Source organism: Ailuropoda melanoleuca, chromosome 9 (assembly GCF_002007445.2).
Source record: "Ailuropoda melanoleuca isolate Jingjing chromosome 9, ASM200744v2, whole genome shotgun sequence".
NCBI classification, from domain to species: Eukaryota; Metazoa; Chordata; class Mammalia; order Carnivora; family Ursidae; genus Ailuropoda; species Ailuropoda melanoleuca.
In genome coordinates, this window is record NC_048226.1 from 31,979,586 (window position 1) to 31,992,780 (window position 13,195).

Here is a 13,195-nt window from a genome sequence, read left to right on the forward strand (position 1 = left end):
AAGAATTCCCTTTAACATTTCTTGTAAGGCAGGTCAAGTGGTGATGCATTTATTTGTCTGAGAATCTTTATCTAATCTGTATTTCTAAAGGAGAACGCTACAAGGTAAAGTATTCTTGGTTGGCAGGGTTTTTTTTCTTTCAGCACTCTGAATATATCATCCTCCTCTCTCCTGGCCTGTAGGGTTTCGGATGAAATATTTGCTGACAGCTTAATGGGGGTTCCCTTGTATCAGATGAGTTTCTTTTCTACTGCTTTCAAAATTCTTTGATTTTTTTTAACAGTTTCATTATAACGTATCTCAGTAAAGTCCTCTTTACTGTTTTGTCTCAATCCCACAAAGTCAGGCCAGTGCTGAGAGCCTCCCATTTGTTTTCTCTAGGGTGGTACCCTGAAATACTGAAGTTTGTGAGCCTTTTCCCAATTCCACAATTATGCTGGCTTTCTGCACTTGTTTGCTAGCCATTTGCAAAGGCTCAGTCTCACCGTCTATAGGAGCACACGCTAAAATCAGGCCAATGTGGGTGAGTGTGTTGGGTTTGGGCAAGGCATATAGAGTGTTGAGGGTGACTGTGAGCCAGTTGACGGGATCTGAGGGTGAGCAGTCCCCAGTGGCTTGTGGGAAGCCTTCCTGATGGGTATCTATAAAGAGATTCATAGCATGCCTTTGGAGTTCTGAGCCCTGGCTTAAGTGTTCCCACAGCGTCTCCCAACCCCTCAGGCTTACAGATCACTTTAGTAATGTAGGTGACAAGAGACAGAAGTGAATTTCTTGGGCAGTGTCCTGCTTGGCTGGAAAAGCCAGCTACTCACTCACACACTCCTGTGGGTGGAATTGCAGGCTGCAAGGGTCTCTCCTGGCACCAACCTTGATGGAGGGGTGACGCAAGCAAAGTGAAAATGTTCCTCTTACTCTCATCAATGCATCTATTCTTAAGACTTTTTTTTTTTTCGCCCCAATGGTGTGCTGGAACTTCTCTGCTGGACTCCCAGGCTCCTACAAAGGAACTCTTGTCTGTGAATGACTACCAAAATCAATGTCCTGAGAGGGAATGACAGTAGAGAACTCCTATTCTACCATCTTGCAGACATCAATTTAAAGTATTTTGGATTTAGAGCCCAGATACTTAATAATAATACAATGCTAGGCTATGTCAGATGAATGAATGTAAGAGTAACACCATGCAAACACCACAGAATACACTTAAACGAACAACAAATGTGACTCCCAGAAACTACAAAGTAGTTCACAAACTACAAACCCTTCTAGTTTACAAAAATAGCAATGCTAAGTCTAGGGAAGCAACTATGGTGCCTTATGATTAAGATTTTTGCCTAAAGTTCAGGTCAGCTTCTCCATATCGCTTCAATGTAGTATGACCTAACAAATTATAGAACTGTATATGAAAACATATTTCCTGAGAGTCAGGTCAGGAAGAAACAAATGGAACAAGAGAACAAAAACACCAGCACAGTGTCCTCATCTGCTTTTGCACAACTGCTATTTGTAACCTGCCACCATCATTACACACCTACAAATTGAATAAATCCACTTTCCACCAATGTAAACAGCTTACAAACAGCTGGTAAGATCAAGATCAGTAAGTCTATCTCAATTCTTTCCCACATTTCACCAGCCAGTAAGTCCTGGAAATTCTACCTCCCAATTCTAAATATATGAAATTATGTATACCAACCAAATCTTTTTTTTTTTTTTAAGATTTTTTATTTATTTGACAGAGATAGAGACAGTCAGCGAGAGAGGGAACACAAGCAGGGGGAGTGGGAGAGGAAGAAAGGCTCATAGCAGAAGAGCCTGATGTGGGGCTCGATCCCATAACGCCGGGATCACGCCCTGAGCCGAAGGCAGATGCTTAACCGCTGTGCCACCCAGGCGCCCCATACCAACCAAATCTTGATTTAAACCACCATCTATCTCTCACTTGGATTTCTAAAATAGCCTTCGATTGCTCTGGTCTCCTATAATGCATTCACTGATTCATTCATTCATTCATTCAACAACTATTAATGACCATATATTCTAAACTTTTTTGGACACTACGATAAAATAATGAACAAAATGGAAAAAACCATTGCCTTTATGGAGCTTCCCTTTGCAACCCAGCAACCGGCCATCTTCCTAAATCAAAGTATTGTCACTCCCTGCTTAAAACCTGCCAATGATTTCTCATTACACAAAATAAAATTCAGACTCCTTATCTTCATCTACAAAGTAAGGACTGGATGATTTGGCTCCAGTAACCTTTCTCTATTTGCACCCTTATTTATACACTCCAAACTTGTCTTTTCTGGTCCCTTGGCCTTAGGGCCTTTGTACCTTTGTACCTGTACTCTTCTGCTCACACACTCCTCCCAAATCTCTTCATGATGGTCTGCTACTTATTCAGATCTCCATTCAAGTGACAGAGCTTTACAGTGGCCTGCTCTGACTACCATGGCCAAAGCAGAAGCCCCCACTCACTCTTCTGACATGATCTTATTTCTCTTCTTCAAAACCCTTATCAGTATCTGAAATCAGTTTATTTGTTCACATGTGTATCATCTATGCTGACCCCCCAGAACTTAAGTTTCATGAGTTCTAGGACACAATTTCCTTCATACTATAGCCACATCCCACTTAAGCCAATGTCTGGCACAGTAGGTGTTCAATAAATACTTCTGCATCGACAACATTATTCTTTGCCAATGTACTTTCATTTCTTCCCCATAACCATTTCCATTCAATCTACTCTCCTTCCCTCATTGCTACTGCCTATCTGTCTCAGTCCTCAACAGGGAACTGAAGAATAGGAAACCAAGACTTCAAAACACAATTAATGCTATTCATATGAAAGTTCAGTTTCTTTGGGGTTGAAGAGGCTTTTGGTTAATTCCTTAGGAAGGTACCAACTACTGCATTTCTCCATAAATCACAGTGCTTTGCACTGTGCCTGTCACATAGCAGCCATTTGATAACCATTTTCTTTTTTTTTTTTTTTTAAGATTTTATTTTTTTATTTATTTGACAGAGATAGACAGCCAGCAAGAGAGGGAACACAAGCAGGGGGAGTGGGAAAGGAAGAAGCAGGCTCATAGCAGAGGAGCCTGATGTTGGGGCTCGATCCCATAACGCCGGGATCATGCCCTAAGCCGAAGGCAGACGCTTAACCGCTGTGCCACCCAGGCGCCCCTGATAACCATTTTCTAAATGGATGTCCTCTTCCATCTTTTTAGAAGATTTTTACTATCAATACCATCTTTCACATATGTACCTATAAATAATTAATCATGTTCTAGAGTCTCACATCTTCAAAACACCAAAACAAACAAACTAAAAAACCATTGAAACTTCTTAGTCCCATTATAAGACCCCAGCCAAGCTCCTTAGAAGTCCAATTTCTTAAAAGCTTTGTCTTTACTATCTCCATCTTTCCTGTCCCATCTTTTTCAATTTTGCTTCCTTTCCATCAACCCACCAAGCAAGCTCTCACAAAGTTCACCAATGACCATTCACCATACAGAACAAGAGTATGTTCTGGGCGCCTGAGTGGCTCAGTTGTTCAGTGTCTGCCTTCGGCTCAGGTCATGATCCCAGGGTCCTGGGATCAAGCCCCACATCGGGCTCCCTGCTCAGCGGGATGCCTGCTTCTCCCTCTCCCACTCCCCCTGCTTGTGTTCCCTCTCTCGCTGGCTGTCTGTCAAATAAATAAATAAAATCTCAAAAAAAAAAAAAAAAAAAGATTATGTTCTATCATTGCCAGCTCCTCAATTTATTGGGAATGTGACTTACTAGGCTAGTCACCTAATCTTTCTGAGCTGCTAAAAGTGGCTGATAAATATAGCTTCCTACTGGGTTCTCTGGATGAACTAATGAAATAGAATAGGTATAACAAACAAGCTTAGCATAATGCTTAACACAGAGTAAGCATTTAATAAAAGCTGGCTAGTATTATTATTAAATGATTATTTTCAATCTTTGTTACCCTTGGCGTTAGGCCCTTGATCTTCCGCTTTCACTCTATATTCTTTCCATAAGCAATCCTGTCCACAATGGGTTTCAATTAATATCACAACAAAGATGTCACAAATTCATATTTCAAATTCAGATGTCTCTTCAGAGCTTCAGACCCATATATTCAAATATCTCCTTAGCATGCCCCCTTGGCCATATCAAAGACAACTTTAACTTCTTAAGTCTAAGATGACACTCATAATCTGCCCCCTTAGACATGTCATGCTTCACTCTTCATCTCCAGCAAAACACCAATTGTGAAAGCCAGACATAGAAGGGTATTCTCCGTATCATCCTTAGAAATTATCTCATCTCTTTCCAATTCTACCTTCTCCACAGGCATACCCCCACTTTAAAATGTATCATCTTTCTCTTGAAAAAACCTCCTAACTGGTTTACTCCCTCCAAACTATTCTCCAAGCATCAACCCTGAGGCCTTCTAATCATTCAAAATACTATAGGTTAGTTAAAAGTACACTGTAGTTATACCTCCTATACTGCCTTATATACAGAATTAAACAGACTGAGATGATTCTCAGACCATTAAGTGAATCTCTAGCAGGGCTAAATTATTTTCTAGTAAATTATTTAGCCTCTGCAAGCCTCAATTTCTGTATCTGCAGAATGGAAGCAATAGTACTTTACTTCCTATATTGTCATCCAGAGTACATTAATAATGGGAACAAAAAGCTTAAAAGCTTAATTCAGTGCTTGCTACTTACTGAGAACTAAATGTTAGCTAGTAAACCAAGCTGAGTATAACTTTCCCATTGCCTAAGTTCTGGATCTCATCTCTTGCACAGCCTATTTTAACACACCCCTAAACTGGTCTCACCCACCTCCAAACGCCCACAGCCCAAACAAAGCATATTGCAGGCTTCAAGAAAGTCAGGTAAATCTTGTCTTCTTTAGTACTTTAGGATTAAGTTAAAGATCAAGTTCAAACCTCTTTGAGCTTGGCGTACGATCCAGCCCATCTACCTTCCTAATTTCTTCCAATGTCATTTCCCCCGATGTGCATTGGATTCATACCCATCAGGATGCTTGAATTTACTATACTACCACCTCTACTGGGCCAGCTCCTTTCAACTTGTTTTTTTTCTGTCTGCAATGCATATGTCTGCACTAATTATCAAATTACTAGTTATCTAGATTTTACAGAAATGACTGGACAAGATGTCAAGGCAAGTGTTCCTTTTTTTAGATTTTACTGACTTGAGAGAGAGAGAGAGAGAGAGAGAGAGGGAGAGCACGAGCACGCACAAGCAGGGTGAAAGGCAGGCAGAGGGAGAGAAGCAGACTCCCCGCTGAGCAGAGAGCCCTATGCAGGGCTGGATGTGGGGCTCAATCCCAGGACCCTGGGATCATGACCTGAGCCGAAGGAAGATGTTTAACTGACTGAGCCACCCTGGCGCCCCTCAAGGCAAGTGTTCTTAGCACTATATTAGCACTTCTCAGACTTTTCCAATGAGCAGTCTGGTTGAGAGAAGAGTTTAACTCCCATCCTAGAGGTCAAGCAAGGCATACACCCAAGACTCCGACCAGCTTGGAGTACCATGCTTTAACTTCAAGTAAAATGAATCATTTTCAAAATCAAAAACTTTGAACAAGTAAAGTGGAAGACATAAAGCCTCTCACATTGAAAGCTCCCTGTGTGTTAAACTGAAACTATAAATCCAAGTGTGTGTGTTTTGCGGCTATAAATCCACTACAAAAACCTATCTTCAGCTTTCATTTTCATCACTATTCAGAAGTATATCATTAAAGACAATATCATGCAAATGGCTGCAGTTACTATTACTTTCTCACAATAAAATCAAGCATAGCTAGAGCGTTTAGGAAGAGAAGGACTGCCCTGAGGACTCTCCCAAGATCCCTAAAATAAAGAAAGGCTGAAGACAAAAGGAAATCCACTGATCCTAGGCCAAACTTGAGTCTTCTTCGGATAACAGTCATTTCTGCAGAGTAAGTCTTCTCAACCAGGGCACCAACTGAAAACTTAGGCTATATCATTCTTTGTTATGGAGACCTGTCCTGTGCGTTGTGGGCCATTTACGGTCTACCTAGCAGATGCCAATAGCATTCCACCCCCAGTTGTGACAAGCAAGTATCTCCAGACTTTGCCAAATGTCCCTCGAGGGCAAAACCACTCCCACTTGAGTATTCTAGAGTGTCTTGAGATATACACCTGGTCTATCCCTGAACCGACAAGTGAACATCAGGAGAGCTCAAGCCTCTAATTCTAGACAGGAAAATCGTGGGAGAAAATAAGAGACCTCTCCCTATTTGCACAGGGCACTAGGATAAAAGAAGAAAGTATTTGTGGCTTCTCAATGCTAATTTTCCATAAGGAAGTAAACTGAGTGGGATTTGACTTAAATTCCATAACAAAAAATTCCAAGTGAGGCTTCAAAAACAGTCAGACATTTAAGACTGCATTCTGGGTGCTACAGGACGAGAGGGAAGAAAAGAATCCAGGACTGAGTTTCTACTTAGATGACAGTATTTGGCCTCTAGTCTAACAACACAGTGATAAAAGGAGGCAGCTCAACATGACACCACTTGGACATCGTATAAATGAACGCAATCTCCTCTACTCCAGCAAAAGCCCAACACATAAAGATATACGTGTGAACATTCAGACAGTCACAAGAAAACAATAAGTTATTTTACATAGAACCTTCAACATCTGCAATTCTGAAAGCCTAGCTTTTATGTTTAATAAAATGCAGCTCACCACCCTTGGCAGCTACTCCCTTAGCATTTGCTAATAAGCGAGAAAACAAATGCAGAATCCTGTGGAAGTTACCCAAAGCAAAAGGTTTGGTAGGGATAGGGTGTAGTTCACATGTGAACACACATGCACACACTTCCATGTTTTTGGTATTTAGGAATACTTTTGTCTTTACCCTTAAAAAAGAAATTCAACTCTGCTTGATATATTTTATTATTATTGCTTTTAATCTTCCACAATTTTATGTTTTCCCCAGGAATTTATACTACAAATTTTAAGTAGCCTCCTAAAGATCTAGCTAAAATGAAGAATTAGATCATAAAAACTACCGAGTGACTTGAGCCTCAGATTTCCCGTCTGTAAACTGGCATAAATAAAATTTACTTCTTAAAGTTGCTGTGGCAATCATATGAAGTCTTGCGTGGCCATTATCTGGGTGCCTAAAATACACTCAAGAAATGGTTACCATTTCTACTGTTGTAACTATTCTACAACAACTTCTCTGAAACTCCAGTTTCTTTCACAAACTCCGAAAAGAAAAAGTGTTTTGGAGAAAGAAAATATTTTAGAAGCACATCTTACATCTATGCAAACACAAGGTAAGTATCATTTGTGATGATAAAGTAGGGTAAGGGCAAAAGAAAAATAAATGTTTGGTGCTTTGTTTGGGAATTCTCCTGTCAATTACATCTGCTTGCCAGCAGCTCATGATATGAAAACACTGTTCCTTCCTCTGCAAAAAAAAAAAGAAAAAATTTAAGGAAAGGAAGAAAAAAGTAAGAAAAAATGACAGAAAGAAGACAGAAGAGAAACAAAGCAATAATATGACAGACTGGAGGGAGGGTTACACAAGATAAGTAAATTCTACAATGACAATATTCTCCTAACTCTTCCAAGAACAGCATAAGGTCAGATACTTTCCAAAGAAGCTGGGGTTTAGATTTCACTGTTCATCTAATTAATATAATTCCACTGGAAACAATTTTTCTTCCCAGTAGCCAAAATCTACTCTTAGGTGTGTTAACAAATACTTATAAAGTATTGCTACGCTATGCTAAGCTCTTCCTCTGGAATTATGTCTTTTAAAATTTATTCATTGAACAGCAGCTCCATTAAAATGAATTTTGAAAGTATTAATAACAAATTCAAAATTCTGGATTTATCTAAGAAAATGTCAATTCTTTCCCCCAGAAACCTACCCAAATAAAAGGCAAAGGTTCTTCAATTCTTATGCTCTGGAGAAAATACCCGGTAGATGGCTGAAATGAAGTTGCTGGGAAATATACTTCCAAACACTTCTTTAAAAAGCCCCCAAAATACATGCCATCAAGAGATCACTCTACAGCTAAAGGGAATCATGAGCATATCCCCCACAAATGCCCTGCATATTAACAGCTCCCTAACATGGCTTCTACAGTTCTTGGCCCTCAATTAGCTCCTGGTAGGTCCGGCAGAAAACGTGTTTTCTATAGTCACAACCCTTCCAGCAATTACATCAAGGAGGGCTAGAGGTCCATGGGGGTTCTAATCCAACCCCTTCATTTTACAGAAGGGCCTGCAGTAAGGAATGAAGTTAACTTTCACAGCCTTTTGATATCAAGGCCCACCCAGAAGGGAGAGCTCCAGTTCCCAGGTACAAAGCACGTTCACATAGCCTGGGAGGGGCCAGAAGGGCAAGGACTCTGAGTCAGACTACCTGCAACCTCACCCATCTCATCCAACAACTGTCTGTACGACCTTGAGCACCTAAACTTCGCGTCTCAATTTCCACATCTGCAAAATGGGAGTCAGGACCCCACGACCTGGGGTTGTCGAAGGAGTCAAGGCGCTGGGACTGGCTCCGAGGCTTCCCCCGCTCCCGGACCTGGGCTGGCGCCGCCGCCCATCCGCTCCCAGGGCGCCCGGCGATCGTGGCACCCACCTGCACGTTAGGGAAGCTGGTCTTGAGCAGGTAGAACATCTTGCGGTTGGACAGCACGTCCCCGCTGGTCATCTTGTCCTCGGCTCCCTCGCGCGTCTTCCCCTTGGACTTCTCGTGGAGGACGTTGCTCTCGCGGACGCGCCTCACTTCGTCGCCGCCGCGAACGGCGGCCAGCACCGACACGGCCAGCATCTCGCGGAGGTCCACGGTGCCTCCATCGGCCGCGGGCCCCGCCGCCCCGCCGCCGCCCGGCTCGCCGCCCAGGCCGAAGAGGCTGAACCGGCCGGCCAGAAAGCCCGAGTACAGGTGGTAGAGCACGCCGAGCCCCAGCAGGCAGAACACGGCCACCCCCAGCGGGGACAGGCGGATGCCCATAGGGGCCATGGCGCGGGAGGCCGGGGCTCGGGGCTGCGGCCCTCACAGGCCTCCCCGCGCCCGCCCGCGCTCCCGGGCCGGGCGCCGCGCGTCCTACACCGGCGTCCGCTCGCCCGGCGCCCGCGCGCCCCATCGCTCCCTCCCGGGAAAGGCCGATCCAAGCCAAGAAGCCCACCGTCGCCGTGCCGCGCGCCCAAGCGCCCCGGGCAGCGCGGTCCCGGCTCCTCAGCTGGCCAGTGGGTCTCACTTCCACGTTACCCAACGGCTGCGAGGTGAAAGGGGAGCGTGGGTGTGTATCCGGGTTACGCGAGGGGCGGGACGGGGTGGAGTGGAGCGATGTAGGCTCCGCCCCCGGGGCGGGGTGACCCTGGGGGCGGGGCTATGGGCTAGGAGCTCGGGGAGCCGCCGGATTGCTCCTCCTCCTTTAGTCAGGATGGAGCAGTGTTTGGGTTTTCGAATCTTGTGAGTGACGGGGCAATTTTCCATACTGGGAAGGCGCTGAGTGCCGTGTGCAAATTTAAATTCAATCTCTCTTCGAACGAAGATGTATGGCTGATAAAAGGTCTAGCCTTTATTTTACAGTCTAGACTTGCCATCGCTCAGATTATTGATAAACGGAGGAAATTACAAGCCATTTTCAGAGAGATCGGTATGCTTTTTTCTCAGGCGCTTGTGTAGACAGAGCCTGTAGCTTTAAATCGCTTCTCTGACCTGGGAGAGGTGGGCAGTGACTGGTACTGGAGAATTTTACTTGCTCTTTAATGTATTGGTCTCTCTGTGGTTATCAAATGTGTATGCATTTACATCTGTATGCTTATATAGATTTTTCCCTATACTTACATCTGCCAGAAAAAAACCATCCTTTATGCGGCTGAAAAACATGGCTTGATTCTGGACTTTCATAATGAAAGAAAACGCTCCGGGCTTCTCTCATTTCCAAAGATACTTTACACGTACCTTTCTCCCAGAGGTTGAGAGGGAAGAGGAAAGGGCTGAGAAAGCCCACTTGATATAAAGATTATCACAGGATGGTCAGTCAATTTAGAATATGTAATCTTTGAGTCAATATAGGCCCCCCAAATGTACTTGCAGAAGTCTTTAGCAGATATAACTGCCTTGTATGCCACTTACCTTAGCAGTCATGGTTAATACTAAATTGTAATAAGTATTATAATAACCATGAATAAGTTTATCTTCCATCTCACAAGTGAATATTAAGATGTGCAGTATCATTCTCAGGTATAAGAATATTTATATAAAATCAACTTAAAATGCAGCCTATTTTACAGTTGTTAACCAAAAGTCATTGGTTTTAAATGGGCTTTAATAAACATTAATGACCTTAAAAACTGCAAGTATACAGAATGGATTCTGAACATCCTTTGCTAAGCAAGTCCTTAGAGACAGGCTGACCTTCATCACTTCCTTAGAGTTCAGAACATCTGTATAATTTGCATATGGCTATATAGATACAATAAACAAAGGCTATTGATTGCTTGGTTTCCCTGGCAGCAATCTGTAACTAGCTTAAAAATAATCACAGCACAAAATCAAGTACAAATACAAATCAATGAAAGAACAGTATCTGGAGTGTTGATAGCACCACATCTAAAGGAACTGGCACTGTTCTTGTCAGCTTTTGGGAACAAATTCACAATTAAGCAAAGCTGCTTTCAACAGAAATCTGAAAGTGAGGGTCACAGGGTAATTATGGCTCCCAAATCCAGAGGTAAACATAAAGATCAGGGTTGAAGTAGAAAGGCTTAAGTTCAGCAGAACCACCTCAAACTATACCATGAGATCAGCGAAAGATATGGGGTGGGGAGTAGTTGTGAATATAGTAAAGCATTGTTAGAAAGTATGGATGAGGTCTACAAAAATAAACTGAATAAAATTTTCCAAGGATATTGGAAAGGACTATCAGGCCCCATTCACTGTGGCATTATAAAAGCACCAGTGGGACACCCAGAGAGATACTGAAAACTCCTGCCATTTATACTGCAGGGAAGGGATTAAAGAATTGAAGGAGAAGATGCCCTGAAACAAATGAGTGAGTTTAAAGACCATAGTTCCGATGATAGATAGATAGATAGATAGATAGATAGATAGATAGATAGATAATCATAGCTCCAAAAGGGGCTCTAGGACCCAGGTGACCACAGGGAATAGGTAATAGATATTGATAAAATATAACATGTAATCATTAAGAGAAACTGTGTGATGAAGAGAAAATGTAATTAATTACCCGTGGGACAGTGATATCTTAGAAACTTCACAGGAATTTGATTGCAAGAAACTTGCTTTTTCAGTAACAAGTGGTCAGAGGCTCCAAAGAATGCATACATACTCAGGGGCCTGGGTGGTGCCATTGGTTAAGCATCTGACTCTGGGTTTCAGCTCAGGTCATGATCTCAGAGTAATGAGATCAAGCCCAGCACCGTGTTGGACTCCTCCGCTCAGTACAGAGTCGGCTTGAGATTCTCTGTCCCTCTGCCCCTCCTGCTCACCTCTCTTTCTCTCCCTCTCTCTCAAAAGAAAAAAAGAAAAAAAAAAAAAGAATGTTACATACCAATGAAAATTTTATGAAAGTAAATGTAAACTAATAAGTTTGTGAACTGAGGCAAACTGGACTTTAAAAAGTAATCTTTTTCGGGGCGCCTGAGTGGCGCAGTCGTTAAGCATCTGCCTTGGCTCAGGGCGTGATCCTGGCGTTCCGGTATCCAACCCCACATCAGGCGCCTCTGCTGGGAGCCTGCTTCTTCTTCTCCCAGTCCGCCTGCTGTGTTCCCTCTCTCGCTGGCTGTCTCTCTCTGTCAAATAAATAAATAAAATCTTTTTAAAAAAATAAGAAGTAACCTTTTTTTATAGGTAGTGAAGAAGATGAGGACCGCCTATATTCTGTATAAATACTAATAGCAGCAAGAATTGATACACAGTAGAAACTTCTTTAACTACTTTCCACTTCACTGGCTTGGCAGACTCTGCTTGCCACCGTCTGTGTGTTTACACCTGGTACATGCCACCTTTTAGAGCACTGCCCCCTTTCACTCCCACTACTAGAACTTTAAGTACTTCTTAAGAGTTCTGTTTATTTCAACCCCATTTTGCCATTGTGGTTATTATTATAAATACATATAAGTTAAATGTTATGTAAAACAGTCAAATATAAGTATAAATATAAAGCTGAAAGCTTTGAATGACTTGATATGTATGTTGTTAAAACAAAAAATTACTACCATGGGGCGCCTGGGTGGCACAGCGGTTAAGCGTCTGCCTTCGGCTCAGGGCGTGATCCTGGCGTTATGGGATCGGGCCCCACATCAGGCTCTTCCGCTATGAGCCTGCTTCTTCCTCTCCCATCCCCCTGCTTCTGTTCCCTCTCTCGCTGGCTGTCTCTATCTCTGTTGAATAAATAAATAAAATCTTTAAAAAAAAAAAATTACTGGGGCGCCTGGGTGGCGGAGCGGTTAAGCGTCTGCCTTTGGCTCAGGGCGTGATCCCGGCGTTATGGGATCGAGCCCCATGTCAGGCTCCTCTGCTGTGAGCCTGCTTCTTCCTCTCCCACTCCCCCTGCTTGTGTTCCCTCTCTCGCTGGCTGTCTCTATCTCTGTCTTATAAATAAATAAAAAATCTTTAAAAAAAAAAAAAAAATTACTACCAAATTAAGCATTGGAGCAAAAACTGTATTCAATTGTGAAGAAAAAGGATCATAAAAGCTCAAAAAATACTGAAATCAGATTGCTTGACCCTAAAGAAACCAAGTTGGTCATCTTAGATAATGCATTACTCATGTGGTTGAAAGTGCAACTTAATGAATATTCTCATAGAAACCCCTTTGCCTTATATTAAAAGATAGACAAATGATTATATATTTACATTTTACATCTACAACCCACTCCTATCTTGATTATATCAGACAAAGGACCTCCCCTTCAAGTCTGGATGTTGCTACCTTCCTACCACCTTTCTTTATGCTCTCCATTATGTGTGAAATAAATAATATCCATTTATAGAACATTGTTAAGATCTTAAGTGATGAGGATATTTTGATTTGTCTGAATGACTCCTGACCCCAGAGTTTATCTTGGAGAAACGATGTGTGTGTGTGCACGCGCATGTGTGTGTGTGAAATCTTAAGTGTTCAGGCTAGTTGA

At 42.5% G+C, this 13,195-nt stretch overlaps 1 protein-coding gene across 1 annotated transcript in view; it reads right to left on the minus strand.

Annotated features, from left to right (window-relative positions):
* Positions 1-9,330, minus strand: part of BPNT2 (3'(2'), 5'-bisphosphate nucleotidase 2) — a 36,331-nt gene extending 27,001 nt beyond the window's left edge. The window contains exon 1 of the mRNA XM_019798679.2: positions 8,667-9,330. Coding sequence (XP_019654238.2) covers positions 8,667-9,050 — 384 coding nt within the window. The 5' untranslated portion in view covers positions 9,051-9,330. The remainder of the gene's footprint in view (positions 1-8,666) is intronic.
* Positions 9,331-13,195: the final 3,865 nt, after the last annotated feature.